The sequence below is a fragment of the Eleutherodactylus coqui genome, chromosome 2, assembly GCF_035609145.1.
Source record: "Eleutherodactylus coqui strain aEleCoq1 chromosome 2, aEleCoq1.hap1, whole genome shotgun sequence".
In the NCBI taxonomy this organism is placed as follows: Eukaryota; Metazoa; Chordata; class Amphibia; order Anura; family Eleutherodactylidae; genus Eleutherodactylus; species Eleutherodactylus coqui.
In genome coordinates this window covers 334,678,589-334,703,187 of record NC_089838.1, presented here as the reverse complement: position 1 = coordinate 334,703,187, position 24,599 = coordinate 334,678,589, and the positions used below count along the sequence as shown (strand labels likewise).

General features: G+C 52.4%; 2 protein-coding genes across 4 annotated transcripts in view; both read left to right on the top strand.

Annotated features, from left to right (window-relative positions):
• The window catches only part of LOC136610384 (zinc finger protein 585A-like), a 130,568-nt gene that overhangs the window by 51,447 nt on the left and 54,522 nt on the right, over positions 1 to 24,599 (top strand). The window lies entirely within an intron of this gene.
• LOC136613057 (uncharacterized) lies at positions 8,160 to 16,547 on the top strand. Of its 3 annotated transcripts, none has more exons than XM_066593883.1 (2): positions 8,160 to 9,060; positions 16,248 to 16,547. In XM_066593883.1, exons 1-2 carry the CDS (start codon positions 8,233 to 8,235, stop codon positions 16,458 to 16,460), a joined length of 1,041 nt encoding a protein of 346 aa, XP_066449980.1. In that variant the 5' UTR covers positions 8,160 to 8,232; the 3' UTR covers positions 16,461 to 16,547. The 3 variants fall into 3 exon arrangements, with proteins under 3 accessions (XP_066449980.1, XP_066449982.1, XP_066449981.1); XM_066593885.1 differs by lacking the exon at positions 16,248 to 16,547 and adding an exon at positions 15,719 to 15,853; XM_066593884.1 differs by lacking the exon at positions 16,248 to 16,547 and adding an exon at positions 12,957 to 13,061.

Below are 24,599 nucleotides of genomic sequence, written 5' to 3'. Positions count from 1 at the left end.
TTTAAAGTGAAGAGAATTAAGTGTGTAACAAAATTTAATTAAATTATATTGAGGGGGGGAAAAAAAAATAAAATAAATAATAAATTATATTTTGTGTATATATGTATATAATATGCTGTAAATATTAGATTAGTTATTGTGTTGGAAAAAAAAAAAAAAATATATATATATATATATATATATAAAAATAATAATTTTGTAAGTAGGATATAGTATAACTTCGTAGGGAAACAGAAAATTGTATAAATAATGTAAACATTTCATGTTAACTTCTTTTCATCTCTTAAGGGCCCGGCGTAGCGTAGGGGGGTTTATGAGGGGAATGTTCTAGGTGGTACTGTTATTTCATTTCAAATGGGAAAAAAAAAAAAAAATCTAAAGCCAGTTTATTTGTTTTTCTTTCTGGGGAACGTATACTGGCATTGCTGATTTGTCTGGCATCGAGGATCTTCTGGCACCAGAGAGTCCATGGGCAGTAAGGGAAGATACGGACAGAAAAACTAAAGCAGGAGAAGAGGCAAAGAACAAAAGAGAAGCTCAAGAAAGGTCAAGAGAGGATGAGGAGGTCCTTATTTTCATGTTTTGTTCAGAAGAAGCAAGCTTCCTGAGCGGACATTGTACGGACTGGAATACACATGTTGTGTTAATTTGTGTTTGATGCTCCAAACTGTGGAGAGAATCATACTTTTGTTTTGACAATTACTGTTATGTTTCCTAATTTTATAATAAAATAGAGTTCCATCCATCCTGACCCCCACACATCACACACACAGCTCTACTCCATCCATCCTGACCCCCACACATCACACACACAGCTCTACTCCATCCATCCTGACCCCCACACATCACACACAGCTCTACTCCATCCATCCTGACCCCCACACATCACACACAGCTCTACTCCATCCATCCTGACCCCCACACATCACACACAGCTCTACTCCATCCATCCTGACCCCCCACACATCACACACACAGCTCTACTCCATCCATCCTGATCCCCACACATCACACACACAGCTCTACTCCATCCATCCTGACCCCCACACATCACACACAGCTCTACTCCATCCATCCTGACCCCCACACATTACACACAGCTCTACTCCATCCATCCTGACCCCCACACATCACACACAACTCTACCTTATCCATCCTGACCCCCACACATCACACACACAGCTCTACTCCATCCTTCCTGACCCCACACATCACACACACAGCTCTACTCCATCCTGACCCCCACACATCACACACACAGCTCTACTCCATCCATCCTGACCCCCACACATCACACACACAGCTCTACTCCATCCATCCTGACCCCCACACATCTCACACAGCTCTACTCCATCCATCCTGACCCCCACACATCATACACAGCTCTACTCCATCCATCCTGACCCCCACACATCACACACAGCTCTACTCCATCCATCCTGACCCCTACACATCACACACACAGCTCTACTCCATCCATCCTGACCCCTACACATCACACACACAGCTCTACTCCATCCATCCTGACCCCTACACATCACACACACAGCTCTACTCCATCCATCCTGACCCCCACACATCACACACACAGCTCTACTCCATCCATCCTGATCCCCCACACATCACACACACAGCTCTACTCCATCCATCCTGACCCCCACACATCACACACACAGCTCTACTCCATCCATCCTGACCCCCACACATCACACACACAGCTCTACTCCATCCATCCTGACCCCCACACATCACACACACAGCTCTACTCCATCCATCCTGACCCCCACACATCACACACACAGCTCTACTCCATCCATCCTGACCCCCACACATCACACACACAGCTCTACTCCATCCATCCTGACCCCCACACATCACACACACAGCTCTACTCCATCCATCCTGACCCCCACACATCACACACACAGCTCTACTCCATCCATCCTGACCCCCACACATCACACACACAGCTCTATTACATCCATCCTGACCCCCACACATCACACACACAGCTCTATTACATCCATCCTGACCCCCACACATCACACACAGCTCTATTACATCCATCCTGACCCCCACACATCACACACACAGCTCTACTCCATCCATCCTGACCCCCACACATCACACACAGCTCTACTCCATCCATCCTGACCCCCACACATCACACACACAGCTCTACTCCATCCATCCTGACCCCCACACATCACACAAACAGCTCTACTCTATCCATCCTGACCCCCACACATCACACACACAGCTCTACTCCATCCATCCTGACCCCCACACATCACACACACAGCTCTACTCCATCCATCCTGACCCCCACACATCACACACACAGCTCTACTCCATCCATCCTGACCCCCACACATCACACGCACAGCTCTACTCCATCCATCCTGACCCCCACACATCACACACACAGCTCTACTCCATCCATCCTGACCATCACACATCACACACAGCTCTACTCCATCCATCCTGACCCCCACACATCACACACAGCTCTGCTCCATCCATCCTGACCCCCACACATCACACACACAGCTCTACTCCATCCATCCTGACCCCACACATCACACACAGCTCTACTCCATCCATCCTGACCCCCACACATCACACACAGCTCTACTCCATCCATCCTGACCCCCACACATCACACACACAGCTCTACTCCATCCATCCTGACCCCCACACATCACACACACAGCTCTACTCCATCCATCCTGACCATCACACATCACACACACAGCTCTGCTCCATCCATCCTGACCCCCACACATCACACACAGCTCTACTACATCCATCCTGACCCCCACACATCACACACACAGCTCTACTCCATCCATCCTGACCCCCACCCATCACACACACACACAGCTCTACTCCATCCATCCTGACCCCCACACATCACACACACAGCTCTACTCCATCCATCCTGACCATCACACATCACACACACAGCTCTGCTCCATCCATCCTGACCCCCACACATCACACACAGCTCTACTACATCCATCCTGACCCCCACACATCACACACACAGCTCTACTCCATCCATCCTGACCCCCACCCATCACACACACACACAGCTCTACTCCATCCATCCTGACCCCCACACATCACACACACCGCTCTAATCCATCCATCCTGACCCCAACACATCACACACACAGCTCTACTCCATCCATCCTGACCCCCCACACATCACACGCACAGCTCTACTCCATCCATCCTGACCCCCACACATCACACACAGCCCTACTCCATCCATCCTGACCCCCACACATCACACACACAGCTCTACTCCATCCATCCTGACCCCCACACATCACACACACAGCTCTACTCCATCCATCCTGACCCCCATACATCACACACACAGGTCTACTCCATCCATCCTGACCCTCCACACATCACACACACAGGTCTACTCCATCCAACCTGACCCTCCACACATCACACACACAGCTTTACTCCATCCATCTGACCCCACACATCACACACAGCTCTACTCCATCCATCCTGACCCCCACACATCACACACACAGCTCTACTCCATCCATCCTGACCCCCACACATCACACACACAGCTCTACTCCATCCATCCTGACCCCCACACATCACATACACAGCTCTACTCCATCCATCCTGACCCCCACACATCACATACACAGCTCTACTCCATCCATCCTAACCCCCACACATCACACACACACAGCTCTACTCCATCCATCCATCCTGACCCCCACACATCACACACACACAGCTCTACTCCATCCATCCTGACCTCCACACATCTCACACACACACACACACACACACACACACACACACACAGCTCTACTCCATCCATCCTGACCCCCACACATCACACACACAGCTCTACTCCATTCATCCTGACCCCCACACGTCACACACACAGCTCTACTCCATCCATCCTGACCCCCACACATTACACACAGCTCTACTCCATCCATCCTGACCCCCACACATCACACACAGCTCTACTCCATCCATCCTGACCCCCACACATCACACACACAGCTCTACTCCATTCATCCTGACCCCCACACATCACACACACAGCTCTACTCCATTCATCCTGACCCCCACACATCACACACACAGGTCTACTCCATCCATCCTGACCCTCCACACATCACACACACAGCTCTACTCCATCCATCCTGACCCCCACACATCACACACACAGCTCTACTGCATCCATCCTGACCCCCACACATCACACACACAGCTCTACTCCATCCATCCTGACCCCCCACACATCACACACAGCTCTACTCCATCCATCCTGACCCCCACACATCACACACACAGCTCTACTCCATCCATCCTGACCCCCACACATCACACACAGCTCTACTCCATCCATCCTGACCCCAACACATCACACACAGCTCTACTGCATCCATCCTGACCCCCACACATCACACACAGCTCTACTCCATCCATCCTGACCCCCACACATCACACACACAGCTTTACTCCATCCATCCTGACCCCCACACATCACACACAACTCTACTCCATCCATCCTGACCCCCACACATCACACACAGCCCTACTCCATCCATCCCGACCCTCACACATCACACACACAGCTCTACTCCATCCATCCTGACCCCCCACACATCACACACAGCTCTACTCCATCCATCCTGACCCCCACACATCACACACAGCTCTACTCCATCCATCCTGACCCCCACACATCACACACACAGCTTTACTCCATCCATCCTGACCCCCACACATCACACACAGCTCTACTCCATCCATCCTAACCCCCGCACATCACACACAGTTCTACTCCATCCATCCTGACCCCCACACATCACACACACAGCTCTACTCCATCCATCCTGACCCCCACACATCACACACAGCTCTACTCCATCCATCCTGACCCCCACACATCACACACAGCTCTACTCCATCCATCCTGACCCCCACACATCACACACAGCTCTACTCCATCCATCCTGACCCCCACACATCACACACAGCTCTACTCCATCCATCCTGACCCCCACACATCACACGCACAGCTCTACTCCATCCATCCTGACCCCCACACATCACACACACAGCTCTACTCCATCCATCCTGACCATCACACATCACACACAGCTCTACTCCATCCATCCTGACCCCCACACATCACACACAGCTCTGCTCCATCCATCCTGACCCCCACACATCACACACACAGCTCTACTCCATCCATCCTGACCCCACACATCACACACAGCTCTACTCCATCCATCCTGACCCCCACACATCACACACAGCTCTACTCCATCCATCCTGACCCCCACACATCACACACACAGCTCTACTCCATCCATCCTGACCCCCACACATCACACACACAGCTCTACTCCATCCATCCTGACCATCACACATCACACACACAGCTCTGCTCCATCCATCCTGACCCCCACACATCACACACAGCTCTACTACATCCATCCTGACCCCCACACATCACACACACAGCTCTAATCCATCCATCCTGACCCCAACACATCACACACACAGCTCTACTCCATCCATCCTGACCCCCCACACATCACACGCACAGCTCTACTCCATCCATCCTGACCCCCACACATCACACACAGCCCTACTCCATCCATCCTGACCCCCACACATCACACACACAGCTCTACTCCATCCATCCTGACCCCCACACATCACACGCACAGCTCTACTCCATCCATCCTGACCCCCATACATCACACACACAGGTCTACTCCATCCATCCTGACCCTCCACACATCACACACACAGGTCTACTCCATCCATCCTGACCCTCCACACATCACACACACAGCTTTACTCCATCCATCTGACCCCACACATCACACACAGCTCTACTCCATCCATCCTGACCCCCACACATCACACACACAGCTCTACTCCATCCATCCTGACCCCCACACATCACACACACAGCTCTACTCCATCCATCCTGACCCCCACACATCACATACACAGCTCTACTCCATCCATCCTGACCCCCACACATCACACACACACAGCTCTACTCCATCCATCCATCCTGACCCCCACACATCACACACACACAGCTCTACTCCATCCATCCTGACCTCCACACATCTCACACACACACACACACACACACACACACAGCTCTACTCCATCCATCCTGACCCCCACACATCACACACACAGCTCTACTCCATTCATCCTGACCCCCACACGTCACACACACAGCTCTACTCCATCCATCCTGACCCCCACACATTACACACAGCTCTACTCCATCCATCCTGACCCCCACACATCACACACAGCTCTACTCCATCCATCCTGACCCCCACACATCACACACACAGCTCTACTCCATTCATCCTGACCCCCACACATCACACACACAGCTCTACTCCATTCATCCTGACCCCCACACATCACACACACAGGTCTACTCCATCCATCCTGACCCTCCACACATCACACACACAGGTCTACTCCATCCATCCTGACCCTCCACACATCACACACACAGCTCTACTCCATCCATCCTGACCCCCACACATCACACACAGCTCTACTGCATCCATCCTGACCCCCACACATCACACACACAGCTCTACTCCATCCATCCTGACCCCCCACACATCACACACAGCTCTACTCCATCCATCCTGACCCCCACACATCACACACACAGCTCTACTCCATCCATCCTGACCCCCACACATCACACACAGCTCTACTCCATCCATCCTGACCCCAACACATCACACACAGCTCTACTGCATCCATCCTGACCCCCACACATCACACACAGCTCTACTCCATCCATCCTGACCCCCACACATCACACACACAGCTTTACTCCATCCATCCTGACCCCCACACATCACACACAACTCTACTCCATCCATCCTGACCCCCACACATCACACACAGCCCTACTCCATCCATCCCGACCCTCACACATCACACACACAGCTCTACTCCATCCATCCTGACCCCCCACACATCACACACAGCTCTACTCCATCCATCCTGACCCCCACACATCACACACAGCTCTACTCCATCCATCCTGACCCCCACACATCACACACACAGCTTTACTCCATCCATCCTGACCCCCACACATCACACACAGCTCTACTCCATCCATCCTAACCCCCGCACATCACACACAGCTCTACTCCATCCATCCTGACCCCCACACATCACACACACAGCTCTACTCCATCCATCCTGACCCCCACACATCACACACAGCTCTACTCCATCCATCCTGACCCCCACACATCACACACAGCTCTACTCCATCCATCCTGACCCCCACACATCACACACAGCTCTACTCCATCCATCCTGACCCCCACACATCACACACAGCTCTACTCCATCCATCCTGACCCCCACACATCACACACAGCTCTACTCCATCCATCCTGACCCCCACACATCACACACAGCTCTACTCCATCCATCCTGAGCCCCACACACACAGCTCTACTCCATCCATCCTGACCCTCACACATCACACACAGCTCTACTCCATCCATCCTGACCCCCCACACATCACACACAGCTCTACTCCATCCATCCTGACCCCCACACATCACACACAGCTCTACTCCATCCATCCTGACCCCCACACATCACACACACAGCTCTACTCCATCCATCCTGACCCCCACACATCACACACACAGCTCTACTCCATCCATCCTGACCCCCACACATCACACGCACAGCTCTACTCCATCCATCCTGACCCCCACACATCACACACACAGCTCTACTCCATCCATCCTGACCCCCACACATCACACACAGCTCTACTCCATCCATCCTGATCCCCACACATCACACACCCAGCTCTACTCCATCCATCCTGACCCCCACACATCACACACACAGCTCTACTCCATCCATCCTGACCCCCACACATCACACACAGCTCTACTCCATCCATCCTGACCCCCACACATCACACACAGCTCTACTCCATCCATCCTGACCCCCACACATCACACACACAGCTCTACTTCATCCATCCTGACCCCCACACATCACACACAGCTCTACTCCATCCATCCTGAGGTGGGCGTGTCAGAGTGCAGCAGTGTGTGCTCAGCTGTTGGAGAGTGAAGACGTGCAGGCAGCCTCTCCCTCTTCCAGGGGGAGAAGGTCTGCTTTTCCCCAGCGAGTATGCCCTCGCCTGGGGCATCCACTGCCTCCCGGGATGGACCGGCGGGGGGCAGCGAGAGGCAGCCGGTTCCAGGAGCCAATACAGAATTAAGGAGGTCGCAGAGACTGAAAGTGCAAGCGGCAGAAATTAAAGGTAAGCCCCAGGAGGAAGATCTGTACTCCTGGGGTGAAAGAAAGGATGGAGAGACAGCGGAGCAATTAGCCACCTGCTTTAATAAGTACAAGCGGGAGTTTGAGGCAATAAGCGGCAAATTGAAGAAACTGCAGCATGAAGTGCAGGGTCTGAAAGCCCTGCTAGAGACATGCTCAAGAGACCAAAAGAAAGACTATCAGGACGAAATAAAGAACATAATGGAGGAAATTAAGAAACTGACGGCAAGAAAAGACGCTATAAAGGCAAACGGAGGCAGTATGTCGGAGAACTGGAGACACCAGGAGCGCTTTAATAGGAATATTCCATCCTATACCAGCAGTGAAGAGAGTGCAGAGGAAGGCTGCAGAGGGAAAACCCAGCTTTCTGCAAGCCTGCAGCAGCATTCAAACACTGCTAGATCGCAGGGGGTTAATGAACAGAGCCCCAGAGGCAGCCAAGGAAAGCAGAGGACGGGTCACGAGTCTGACGCTAGCATCCCGGCAAGACAAGCCGACCCGCCCCTCTCAGGTTCATCCATGGAAGAGGAAAGTGACAGCGGCGGGTATCTACTCAGCGAGATCCAGAAAATGGAGGCCCCCCCGGATTTGAGCAAGCTGTGCTTCGGGAACGAGACACCTGAAGAGGACACCCGTATCCGCGCAAAAGGCCAGGCGAAGAAGGCTACAGTGGAAGTGGTAAGTTCAAGATATGTGCCACTTCCTGATAATGCAATCCCTGCGGCAGGGGGTCGCCCGGTGTCTGAAGTGGCACCGGGAGCCAGTCAAAAGGGAGAGAAAATAGAACCATTGGTAGCCCCCCGTGTCCAGTCTGGCAAGGTGCTTGCTGCAGGGTCAGACTGCAAGGGGGAGGGGCATAGTAATGATGGTTTCGCGGGCTCGGTGGAGCAAGTACAGTTGGAGCATGTAACTAAGCAGGTCTCCTCAGACCAGGCTACTGTGGTGGAGGTACAGGAGCCGGGTGAGGAGACAGATGATATGGATTGTTTGCCAATAGTAGATGAGCAGTGCCCTGGAGGGGGGGAGAACGCACAGGCGGCAACGCAGCAGCGGCCGGTGGTCTCTCCTCTCCAGGACAAAGGAAAAGATACTAAAACAAAAGGGACCGGGCAGGGGTTAAATACATCAAGAAAGGGCAGAGGCGATGCCAGTGTAAAATCAGCAGTGCCAGCAACATGCAATGTAAAACCTGAATCCCAAACTCTCCCGGCTCATACAGGCACGGGGCTAGTGTCCAGCGGGGAGTTAGGAGTTAAGGCAGCGGATCGTGCACAGGAGATGGAGCGGCGGGGAGCTGAAGCAGCGGGGAGTGGAAAGGCAGGAGTGATTAAAAAGGGGCAGCTGATGAATGAAAGTAAAAAGCAGTCCGGGGTTCTCAGCACTCAGAGGGTTAAAAATGTCCAGGGAAAAAAAATAGATGTAAAAGCAGTAACGCCCAGGGAAGGCGCCACCGGGAAATCAGTTGGGGCAAGTAAGGCAGCACCAGGCCTGAGCACCAGAGAAACTGCGCCAAAGTCAGTCTCTTTGGAAGATGTTAAAATGAGAAGAGCTGCGAGTTGTAAGAGTGTGGCTGAAATAAAGGAGGGTTAAAGAAGAATGAGTGAGAGCGGTCGGGATGGCCGGCTGGGGGGGACCCAGGCCATGCTGCAAAGTGGCTCGTCGGGGACCCTTTTGGTGCAGGCCAGCCCGAAGGTAAAGAAAGCAGCAGGGAAGACGATACAAGCAGTTTCCCAAAACAAGAGGGGAGGGGGAACAGAGGAGGGACAAAAGGGAAATAAAAGAAAGAATGGTGGAGTGCATGAGGGGATGAAAGTCATAAAGCAAGTAGAAGCAGAGGGAGAGAAGGAGATTGTAATAGATAAGGGAAATGAAGGGCTAAACACTGATAGAGGGGAGGAGGGGAGTGTTGAAAGAACAAAACAGAATAAAATGCAGAATAACAAAGGTGTGGAGGTTGAGGAAAGTAGGGAGAGTGAGGGGAGGGAGAAGAGTGTGGGTGCAGGTGAGAATGCAGGTGAAGGATGCTGGAGTGGAAAAATTATGGAAGGGGGAAAAGGGATTGAGCCTCCCCAGCAAGGGAGCAGGAGCAATAATGAGATGAGTGGAGATGAGAGGGGGGCTATGCCGGGCCCTTCATCTAGGCCCTCCCCTCCCCACAGTAGTAACCCCCCGGTGGCCCCTGGGGCAAAGAGCTACGCTGGTGCAGTTCAGGGTGATGCGAGGAGGGTTTTGTCTGGTGGCACGGATAGGGATTTAAGACAGCAACTCACGGCCGCTCTGAGACGGGGCGAGAGGTCTGCCCTTATAGATGGTGAGCAGGTGGATTTAAGTTTTTGGGTTCAACGTTTTGGTCTTTCTGCCTTCCGAGAAAATACGGGAAATTGGTCACTCCCAACAGGCGGGCCAAGGGGGACCAGAAGGAATGCAGTCCGTCTTCGGTGGGAAAGTGATGAAACATGCCCTAGGAGAAGTGAGGTGGTTGAACTACTGCTGAAGATGGGCTTCAGGGCACATAACATCTTTGCTCTGATCCATCCCTTCGGTACCCCGGAGTTCGACATCAGTTTCGTAAGGCCAGAGGGTTTGGAACTCTTCTGGACCAATTACGAGCTGGTGAAGAATCGGCCCGGCTGGCGGGATTTCAGGGTCTCCCCCCTGTCCCGCCAGGACGATGTAAAGACGGTGACTGTGTTAACGCGTAATGAGTCTCTGTCTTCGCTTGATATCATGACCTGGTTAAGTCGTTTTGGAGAAGTTAAGGGTGCCCCGGTGAAAAACCGGGATGAATATGGTATCTGGTCCGGGGCATGGACTTTTCTGGTCCAGCTGAGCCGGGCGGGGAACTCAGTGACCCACATCCCCTCCTCGGCCTATCTGGGTAGGGACAGGATCTCGGTCTTCTACCGGGGACAGCCTAAAGTGTGTCACCGATGCGGCGACCCCACCCATTTTAGTGCAGACTGCACTCAGCAGGTGTGCTTCTCATGTGGAGGGGTAGGCCATACAGCCGCATCGTGTAGGGACATACGCTGTCACCTGTGTGGTGTTCTAGGACACCCCTACAGCCGCTGCCCTCGATCTAGTGCCAACACGGCCCCTGAACCCACGGGTAGGCCTCAGGAGACGCAGGGTGAGGGTCTGCCGGTGGGGGAGGGTGTTGACGGGGGTACTGGGGCTGAGGGTCCAGTGAAGAACGGCAGTAAGACAGCAAGTCAGATGAGACGCCTGGAAGCCAGGAAGGCGGCAAGGGCAGGTGAAACATCTGGGAAAACCGTTGGTACGGTCCGCGCCCCTGCCCTTGAGAAAGCTCCTGCTACTGAGGCTCCAGGGGAGAGCGAGTTGGAGGAGGAGACCGAGAGACTGCAGAGGGAAGAGGGGTCCGCCTCTGGCGCCGCTCTGTCATCAAATGAAGATGGCAGAGAATGGCTGGAAAAGAGGCGGAAAAAGGATGTGAAAAAGAAAAAACAACCAGGTAAAAGGAAATCTTCTCCTGCCCCGGGTCAGAGACTAATGGAAGGACAAACCGGCTCCCCTCTGGTGTCTCTTTCAAACCGTTTTCAATCCCTTGAGGGGGAACCTGAATCTCCCTTGCTGGTGGGGGTGACGGGGGAACCCGAGAGGGGTGGGGAGGGGCCGGAGGATGTGACCCCCCCTCCCGTCCTTGGGAAGACTGAGTCCCAGGGGAGGGAGGAGGTACCGAAGCCACCAGACAAACGTTTGGCGTCCCCTGAAGATGGAGGGGCAACAATCGAGGGCATGGATATGTCTGCGTCATTAAAGAGAGGAGGAGAGGAATGTGGGTTTTCGGGTGAAGAAAGGGGAAGGGATAAGATAAGAGTCATCCAACCTTAATCACCTTAGATGGCGGCACTCAGTCCGTTGACGCTGGCGACCATTAATGTAGCCAGCATTAAGTCAAATACTGCAAGATTTATGGCCTTTGATTTTTTTCAGCCGTGTTGAAGCTGATATTTTATTTTTGCAGGAGACCAGGCTAACAGATTTAGCCAGTATATATCAGGCAAAGAGGGAGTGGACTCACGGGCCCTCCTATTGGTCTCTTGCGGCCGAGCAGTATAGCGGAGTGGCGGTTCTTTTTAAAACCGCAGATGTCACATGCCGACGGGTGATTGAGGTGGAAATGGGGAGGTGTTTGGTCCTAGACGTCCTTGTGGGAGGTCAAGAGCTACGACTGATTAACATCTACGGTCCTCAAAGTCAATGTGAGCGAAAGGACCTTTTCACAAGGATCAAGCCCTATCTTTTTTCAAGCCGGTTGGTAGTCTTTGGTGGAGACTTCAATAACGTCACGAGGCTCTGCGATAGGGGAGGTACCAAAGACAGACTGGATTATGATAGCGTCGCTTTGAATAGAATAGTCAGTGAGGCTCGCCTGGAGGACATCCACATCAGGCATGCCCCAGGCAACACGGTGTTCACCTTCCATAGAGGTAGTAGTAGGTCTAGGATAGACAGGTTTTATTTAAAGGAGGAAGCTGTCTCCTCACCTTTATTGGTGGTGGAGGTGGAGTTCTCCGACCACTGTTTAATTATGTTTACTTTGAATGTTACAGATACCCCTCGGATGGGTAGAGGTTTATGGAAATTGAATTCGGCCCTCCTGGAAGAAGCTGAGATAAGACAGTCCTTTGAGGAGTTCCTTCAGAGCCAGATTCCGCTCATGGGCCTATGTAACAGTAAGTCAGAGTGGTGGGAGATTTTCAAGAAAAGGGCAGCGAGGTATTTCCGTGAGCTCTCTAACCTCAGATCCTTGTCTTGTTATCGTTTATATCAAGGACTGAGGAGGAAACTCGAGAGGCTTGTCTCGGCGGGGGGCAACCGTGAGGAAGTCTCCAGAGTGAAATCCCTGTTAAAAAGGTGCCAGTATGATAGGTACACATCCTTGGTTTTTGAGAGGGATTTCGGGAAATTCCGCTCGCCCGACCCCTACAGAAACTGTAGGATGTCAGTAAATAGTAAGATGGTTACAGGACTGATTGATAGTACAGGGTCTCTGAAGAGGTCCAGTTCAGAGATCCTGGAGGTAGTCAGATCCTACTACTCGGGCCTTCTGGCAGGGAAGGATCAAGATCGAGACAGGCTGTCGGCTTTCCTGGCTGAAACCATTCCTGAAGAGAGAGTGACCTCTGGGCTTGACGTTTTGACAGACGCTATCAGAGAAGAGGAAGTGAGACTGGCCTTTGATGGGCTTAAGCTCAAGAAAACGCCAGGTCCGGATGGCTTATCATCCGAGTTCTACAAAACCTTTAAGGAACAGTTGGTTCCCCTATTGACTGAGGTATATAATGAGTGCCTTTCCTCGGGTACTCTGCCAGAGTCAATGAGGAGGTCAGCCCTGATCATCTTGTCAAAGGGTAAGGATCCGTCCCGGATTGAGAATTGGCGTCCCATAGCGCTGCTCAATACGGACCGGAAGATTTTGGCTAAGGTGCTGTTTAATCGTTTGGTGCGTTTTGCACCGGAGCTGCTTTCGGGTGATCAGCACTGTTCTGTTCCAGGCCGAAGCACATTTAGTGCTGTGCTGAGTGTCCGGGAGGTTGTGGAGCAGGGCAGGGCTGGGAACTGGAGAGGGTTCTTGCTGTCCTTGGATCAGGCAAAGGCTTTTGATAAGGTTAACCATGAGTACCTCTGGTCGGTGCTTTTGAAATATGGTCTGCCGGTAGGGTTTGTCAATTGGTTAAAAACTTTGTACAAAGGGGCTGAGAGTTTCCCGCTGGTGAATGGTTGGGCTGGGCGCCCCTTTTTTGTGGGATCCGGGGTTCGTCAGGGCTGTCCCTTAAGCCCCCTGCTATACGTGTTTGCGATCGACCCCTTTTTAAGGAGGTTGGGTTGTGGGCCGTTGGCGGGGGTTGGGGTGGGCCTGGGGGACTCTGGGCCGGCACTAAAGGTGGTGGCCTACGCCGATGATGTCACGATTTTCGTCTCTTCTCGCGAGGAGGCGGGATGGGTGATGTCGGAGGTTGTGGAGTATTCAGAAGTAACTGGATCCCAGCTCAACTGGGATAAGTGTGGAAGTCTCTGGTTGGGAGAAGGAGACCCTGATTTTAGTCTCTCGGACACCCTCCCAAGACCCCAGGAGTCATTAAAAATTCTGGGCATCCATTTCGGCCAGGGAAATTATCCCGAAACAAATTGGGAAGGCAGACTAAAAGATGCTAGTCAAAAGGTGGACCAATGGAAGGGATGGTCTTTGTCCCTGAGGGAAAAGGTGAGCCTCATCAAAACCTTCCTGCTCCCCTTATTTATCTATCTAGGCAGCGTGTGCATCTTGCCAGAGTCTTCTTGGACACGGATGTATAGCCTGTTCTTCCAGCTGTTATGGGACAACAGGCTGAACCTAGTGAAGCGAGAGGTTACATACCGCCCAAGGAGACTAGGGGGATTGGGTATGGTCAATCCCGTGGTGTTTTTAGTCAACACCTTCTTGAAGATTAATCTAGTCAACTTCCGCAATGAGGAAAGGGCTCCTTGGTGGGTAGTTTCCTCTAAGTCATGGTTTCGGCCCTTTCTCCAGGATTGGGTGAGAGGAGGGCGAGTGAAAGACCTACGCACGCCGCACGGACATCTCCCGGCTTACGTTACTCCGGCTCTGAAGCTTATCCGTCGATGGGGCTTGGGGGCTGTGGAGTTTGAGACTCTCTCGAGGAGGTTCCTTGATAGGAGGGTCCTGACCTCCCGTTTCCAAAAGCCATTGGCCCTCAAGGACTGCCCAGGCCAGGACCTGGAGGGTGGGTTGGTTTTGTTAAATTCAGTGAGGGTCCCTATGAAGTTTTCGGATTTGGCCAGGCGCTCTTTCCACGGAAAGCTGTATGTGAGGGACAATCTGAAGTATAGGAGCACGGAGGAAAGAAATTGCCCCCGTGAGGAGTGTGGCTCTACGGTGGAAACCATGGAGCATTTCCTACTTCAATGTCCCTTCAATACAGAGGTATATAGAAGGGTGGGGATTTCCATCGGCTGGCCCCGGCTGGCTGGACTCTCCTATTCCGAGTGGGCATATGGAGCTTTCAGAGTTCTGGGTGGCCGGGATAAATGCACGTTATATTTAGTCAGCCTAGTGGTTAGATATTTCACGTGGCACGCAAGGTGTCTAGTTTCGACGCGTCAGAAAATCCTCCCGGTGGAAGTAGTATGTAGGGGCATTCTTGAGGACCTGGGGAAGGTACGTTCTTGGGAGGGCAGCAGGTTGGGAGCGCCAAAGGCATCTCGGTTATGGAGGGGCCTTTCTTTTACGGTGCCCTAGCCTGTTTCCCTTTCCGATTCCTGGTGGTGGGCTGGTTTTTCTCACACTAATAGCTTTTTGTTTTGTTTTAAGTACAAAAGGAGAAATAGGGCTTGCAAATGACTGAACCAGGACTCGATGGTAAGACGGTGATGGTAAGAGGGTGAAGGTCATTTTCTTTATAGTGAAGAGAATTAAGTGTGTAACAAAATTTAATTAAATTATATTGAGGGGGGGGAAAAAAAATAAATAAATAAATAAATAAAAAATAATAAATTATATTTTGTGTATATATGTATATAATATGCTGTAAATATTAGATTAGTTATTGTGTTGGGAAAAAAAAAATAAATAAAAAATATATAAATAATAATTTTGTAAGTAGGTTATAGTATAACTACACTAACAGAAAATTGTAGAAATAATGTAAATATTTCATGTTATCTTCTTTTCATCTCTTAAGGGCCCGGCATAGCGTAGGGGGGTTTATGAGGGGAATGTTCTAGGTGGTACTGTTATTTCATTTCAAATGGGGAAAAAAAAAAAAAAAATCTAAAGCCAGTTTATTTGTTTTTTTTTCTGGGGAACGTATACTGGCACTGCTGATTTGTCTGGCATCGAGGATCTTCTGGCACCAGAGAGTCCATGGGCAGTAAGGGAAGATACGGACAGAAAAACTAAAGCAGGAGAAGAGGCAAAGAACAAAAGAGAAGCTCAAGAAAGGTCAAGAGAGGATGAGGAGGTCCTTATTTTTCTGTTTTGTTCAGAAGAAGCAAGCTTCCTGAGCGGACATTGTACGGACCAGAATACACATGTTGTGTTAATTTGTGTTTAATGCTCCAAACTGTGGAGAGAGTCATACTTTTGTTTTGACAATTACTGTTATGTTTCCTAATTTTATAATAAAATAGAGTTCCATCCATCCTGACCCCCACACATCACACACACACAGCTCTACTCCATCCATCCTGACCCCCACACATCACACACACAGCTCTACTCCATCCATCCTGACCCCCACACATCACACACAGCTCTACTCCCTCCATCCTGACCCCCACACATCACACACACACAGCTCTACTCCATCCATCCTGACCCCCACACATCACACACACAGCTCTACTCCATCCATCCTGACCCCCACACATCACACACAGCTCTACTCCATCCATCCTGACCCCCACACATCACACACACAGCTCTACTCCATCCATCCTGATCCCACACATCACACACAGCTCTACTGCATCCATCCTGACCCCACACATCACACACACACAGCTCTACTCCATCCATCCTGACCCCCACACATCACACACACAGCTCTACTCCATCCATCCTGACCCCCACACATCACACACACAGCTCTACTCCATCCATCCTGACCCCCACACATCACACACACAGCTCTACTCCATCCATCCTGATCCCACACATCACACACAGCTCTACTGCATCCATCCTGACCCCACACATCACACAAAGCTCTACTCCATCCATCCTGACCCCCACACATCACACACACAGCTCTACTCCATCCATCCTGATCCCACACATCACACACACAGCTCTACTCCATCCATCCTGACCCCCACACATCACACACACAGCTCTACTCCATCCATCCTGACCCCCACACATCACACACACAGCTCTACTCCATCCATCCTGACCCCCACACATCACACACACAGCTCTACTCCATCCATCCTGATCCCACACATCACACACAGCTCTACTGCATCCATCCTGACCCCACACATCACACACACACAGCTCTACTGCATCCATCCTGACCCCACACATCACACACACACAGCTCTACTCCATCCATCCTGACCCCCACACATCACACACACAGCTCTACTCCATCCATCCTGACCCCCACACATCACACACACAGCTCTACTCCATCCATCCTGACCCCCACACATCACACACACAGCTCTACTCCATCCATCCTGATCCCACACATCACACACAGCTCTACTGCATCCATCCTGACCCCACACATCACACACACACAGCTCTACTCCATCCATCCTGACCCCCACACATCACACACACAGCTCTACTGCATCCATCCTGACCCCACACATTACACACACAGCTCTACTCCATCCATCCTGACCCCCACACATCACACACAGCTCTACTGCATCCATCCTGACCCCACACATCACACACACACAGCTCTACTCCATCCATCCTGACCCCCACACATCACACACACAGCTCTACTCCATCCATCCTGACCCCCACACATCACACACACAGCTCTACTCCATCCATCCTGACCCCCACACATCACACACAGCTCTACTCCATCCATCCTGACCCCCACACATCACACACAGCTCTACTCCATCCATCCCGACACACACACATCACACACAGCTCTACTCCATCCATCCCGACACACACACATCACACGCACAGCTCTACTCCATCCATCCCGACCCCCACACATCACACACAGCTCTACTCCATCCATCCTGACCCCCACACATCACACGCACAGCTCTACTCCATCCATCCTGACCCCCACACATCACACACAGCTCTACTCCATCCATCCTGAGCCCCACACATCACACACACAGCTCTACTCCATCTATCCTGATCCCCACACATCACACACAGCTCTACTCCATCCATCCTGAGCCCCACACATCACACACAGCTCTACTCCATCCATCCTGAGCCCCACACATCACACACAGCTCTACTCCATCCATCCTGACCCCCACACATCACACACAGCTCTACTCCATCCATCCTGACCCCCACACATCACACACACAGCTCTACTCCATCCATCCTGACCCCCACACATCACACACACAGCTCTACTCCATCCATCCTGACCCCCACACATCACACACACAGCTCTACTCCATCCATCCTGACCCCCACACATCACACACACAGCTCTACTCCATCCATCCTGACCCCCACACATCACACACACAGCTCTACTCCATCCATCCTGACCCCCACACATCACACACACAGCTCTACTCCATCCATCCTGACCCCCACACATCACACACAGCTCTACTCCATCCATCCTGACACACACACATCACACGCACAGCTCTACTCCATCCATCCTGACCCCCACACATCACACACAGCTCTACTCCATCCATCCTGAGCCCCACAAATCACACACACAGCTCTACTCCATCTATCCTGATCCCCACACATCACACACAGCTCTACTCCATCCATCCTGAGCCCCACACATCACACACAGCTCTACTCCATCCATCCTGAGCCCCACACATCACACACAGCTCTACTCCATCCATCCTGAGCCCCACACATCACACACAGCTCTACTCCATCCATCCTGAGCCCCACACATCACACACAGCTCTACTCCATCCATCCTGACCCCCACACATCACACACAGCTCTACTCCATCTATCCTGATCCCCACACATCACACACAGCTCTACTCCATCCATCCTGAGCCCCACACATCACACACAGCTCTACTCCATCCATCCTGAGCCCCACACATCACACACACAGCTCTACTCCTTCCATCCTGACCCCCACACATCACACACCCAGCTCTACTCCATCCATCCTGACCCCCACACATCACACACACAGCTCTACTCCTTCCATCCTGACCCCCACACATCACACACACAGCTCTACTCCATCCATCCTGACCCCCACACATCACACACACACAGCTCTACTCCATCCATTCTGACCCCCACACATCACACACAGCTCTACTCCATCCATCCTGACCCCCACACATCACACACACACAGCTCTACTCCATCCATTCTGACCCCCACACATCACACACACAGCTCTACTCCTTCCATCCTGACCCCCACACATCACACACACAGCTCTGCTCCATCCATCCATCCTGACCCCCACACATCACACACAGCTCTACTCCATCCATCCTGACCCCCACACATCACACACACAGCTCTACTCCTTCCATCCTGACCCCCACACATCACACACAGCTCTACTTCATCCATCCTGACCCCCACACATCACACACACAGCTCTACTCCATCCAACCTGACCCCCACACATCACACACACAGCTCTACTCCATCCATCCTGACCCGCACACATCACACACAGCTCTACTCCATCCATCCTGACCCCCGCACATCACACACAGCTCTACTCCATCCATCCTGAGCCCCACACATCACACACAGCTCTACTCCATCCATCCTGACCCCCACACATCACACACAGCTCTACTCCATCCATCCTGAGCCCCACACATCACACACACAGCTCTACTCCATCCATCCTGACCCCCACACATCACACACACAGCTCTACTCCATCCATCCTGACCCCACACATCACACACACAGCTCTACTCCATCCATCCTGACCCCACACATCACACACACAGCTCTACTCCACCCATCCTGACCCCACACATCACACACACAAACAGCTCTACTCCATCCATCCATCCTGACCCCCACACATCACACACAGCTCTACTCCATCCATCCTGACCCCCACACATCACACACAGCTCTACTCCATCCATCCTGACCCCCACACATCACACACACAGCTCTACTCCATCCATCCTGACCCCCACACATCACACACAGCTCTACTTCATCCATCCTGACCCCCACACATCACACACACAGCTCTACTACATCCATCCTGACCCCCACACATCACACACACAGCTCTACTCCATCCATCCTGACCCCCACACATCACACACAGCTCTACTCCATCCATCCTGACCCCACACATCACACACACAGCTCTACTCCATCCATCCTGACCCCACACATCACACACACAGCTCTACTCCACCCATCCTGACCCCACACATCACACACACACACAGCTCTACTCCATCCATCCATCCTGACCCCCACACATCACACACAGCTCTACTCCATCCATCCTGACCCCCACACATCACACACACAGCTCTACTCCATCCATCCTGACCCCCACACATCACACACAGCTCTACTACATCCATCCTGACCCCCACACATCACACACACACAGCTCTACTCCATCCATCCTGACCCCACACATCACACACACAGCTCTACTCCATCCAACCTGACCCCCACACATCACACACACAGCTCTACTCCATCCATCCTGAGCCCCACACATCACACACAGCTCTACTCCATCCATCCTGACCCCACACATCACACACAGCTCTATTCCATCCGTCCTGACCCCCACACATCACACACAGCTCTACTCCATCCATCCTGACCCCCACACATCACACACACAGCTCTACTCCATCCATCCTGACCCCCACACATCACACACACAGCTCTACTCCATCCATCCTGACCCCCACACATCACACACAGCTCTACTCCATCCATCCTGACCCCCACACATCACACACACAGCTCTACTCCATCCATCCTGACCCCCACACATCACACACACAGCTCTGCTCCATCCATCCTGATCCCCACACATCACACACAGCTCTACTCCATCCATCCTGACCCCCACACATCACACACAGCTCTACTCCATCCATCCTGACCCCCACACATCACACACACAGCTCTACTCCATCCATCCTGACCCCCACACATCACACACACAGCTCTACTCCATCCATCCTGACCCCCACACATCACACACACAGCTCTACTCCATCCATCCTGACCCCACACATCACACACACAGCTCTACTCCATCCATCCTGACCCCACACATCACACACAGCTCTACTCCATCCATCCTGACCCCCACACATCACACACAGCTCTACTCCATCCATCCTGACCCCCACACATCACACACACAGCTCTACTCCATCCATCCTGACCCCCACACATCACACACACAGCTCTACTCCATCCATCCTGACCCCCACACATCACACACACAGCTCTACTCCTTCCATCCTGACCCCCACACATCACACACAGCTCTACTCCATCCATCCTGACCCCCACCCATCACACACAGCTCTACTCCATCCATCCTGACCCCCACACATCACACACAGCTCTACTCCATCCATCCTGACCCCCACCCATCACACACACACTGCTCTACTCCATCCATCCTGACCCCCACACATCACACACACAGCTCTACTCCATCCATCCTGACCCCCACACATCACACACACAGCTCTACTCCATCCATCCTGACCCCCACACATCACACACACAGCTCTACTCCATCCATCCTGACCCCCACACATCACACACACAGCTCTACTCCTTCCATCCTGACCCCCACACATCACACAGGTCTACTCCATCCATCCTGACCCCCACACATCACACACACAGCTCTACTTCATCCATCCTGACCCCCACACATCACACACAGCTCTACTCCATCCATCCTGACCCCCACACATCACACACACAGCTCTACTCCATCCATTCTGACCCCCACACATCACACACACAGCTCTACTCCATCCATCCTGACCCCCACACATCACACACACAGCTCTACTCCATCCATCCTGACCCTCACACATCACACACACAGCTCTACTCCATCCATCCTGACCCCCACACATCACACACACAGCTCTACTCCATCCATCCTGACCCCCACACATCACACACAGCTCTACTCCATCCATCCTGACCCCCACACATCACACACAGCTCTACTCCATCCATCCATCCTGACCCCCACACATCACACACACAGCTCTACTCCATCCATCCTGACCCCCACACATCCCACACACAGCTCTACTCCATCCATCCTGACCCCCACACATCCCACACACAGCTCTACTCTATCCATCCTGACCGCCACACATCACACACACAGCTCTACTCCATCCATCCTGACCCCCACACATCACACACACAGCTCTACTCCATCCATCCTGACCCCCACACATCACACACAGCTCTACTCCATCCATCCTGACCCCCACACATCACACACACAGCTCTACTCCATCCATCCTGACCCCCACACATCACACACAGCTCTACTCCATCCATCCTGACCCCCACACATCACACACAGCTCTACTCCATCCATCCTGACCCCCACACATCACACATACAGCTCTACTCCATCCATCCTGACCCCCACACAACACACACTGCTCTACTCCATCCATCCTGACCCCCACACATCACACACAGCTCTACTCCATCCATCCTGACCCCCACACATCACACATACAGCTCTACTCCATCCATCCTGACCCCCACACATCACACACAGCTCTACTCCATCCATCCTGACCCCCACACACCACACACACACAGCTCTACTCCATCCAGCCTGAACCCCACACATCACACACACAGCTCTACTCCATCCATCCTGACCCCCACACATCACACACACAGCTCTACTCCATCCATCCTGACCCCCACACATCACACACACAGCTCTACTCCATCCATCCTGACCCCCCACACATCACACACAGCTCTACTCCATCCATCCTGACCCCCACACATCACACACAGCTCTACTCCATCCATCCTGACCCCCACACATCACACACAGCTCTACTCCATCCATCCTGACCCCCACACATCACACACAGCTCTACTGCATCCATCCTGACCCCCACACATCACACACAGCTCTACTCCATCCATCCTGACCCCCACACATCACACACACACAGCTCTACTCCATCCATCCTGACCCCCACACATCACACACACACAGCTCTACTCCATCCATCCTGACCCCCACACATCACACACACAGCTCTACTCCATCCATCCTGACCCCCACATCACACACACAGCTCTACTCCATCCATCCAGACCCCCACACATCACACACAGCTCTACTCCATCCATCCTGACCCCCACACATCACACACACACAGCTCTACTCCATCCATCCTGACCCCCACACATCACACACAGCTCTATTCCATCCATCCTGACCCCCACACATCACACACACAGCTCTACTCTATCCATCCTGACCCCCACACATCACACACACAGCTCTACTCCATCCATCCTGACCCCCACACATCACACACACACAGCTCTACTCCATCCATCCTGACCCCCACACATCACACACAGCTCTACTACATCCATCCTGACCCCCACACATCACACGCACAGCTCTACTCCATCCATCCTGACCCCCACACATCACACACACAGCTCTACTCCATCCATCCTGACCCCCACACATTACACACACAGCTCTACTCCATCCATCCTGACCCCCACACATCACACACACAGCTCTACTCCATCCATCCTGACCCCCACACATCACACACACAGCTCTACTCCATCCATCCTGACCCCCACACATCACACACACAGCTCTACTCCATCCATCATGACCCCCACACATCACACACACAGCTCTACTCCATCCATCCTGACCCCCACACATCACACACACAGCTCTACTCCATCCATCCTGACCCCCACCCATCACACACACAGCTCTACTCCATCCATCCTGACCCCCACCCATCACACACACAGCTCTACTCCATCCATCCTGACCCCCACCCATCACACACACAGCTCTACTCCATCCATCCTGACCCCCACCCATCACACACACAGCTCTACTGCATCCATCCTGACCCCCACACATCACACACACAGCTCTACTCCATCCATCCTGACCCCCAGCCATCACACACACAGCTCTACTCCATCCATCCTGACCCCCACACATCACACACACAGCTCTACTCCATCCATCCTGACCCCCACACATCACACACAGCTCTAATCCATCCATCCTGACCCCCACACATCACACACAGCTCTACTGCATCCATCCTGACCCCCACACATCACACACACAGCTCTACTCCATCCATCCTGACCCCCACACATCACACACACAGCTCTACTCCATCCATCCTGACCCCCACACATCACACACACAGCTCTACTCCATCCATCCTGACCCCCACACATCACACACACAGCTCTACTCCATCCATCCTGACCCCCACAC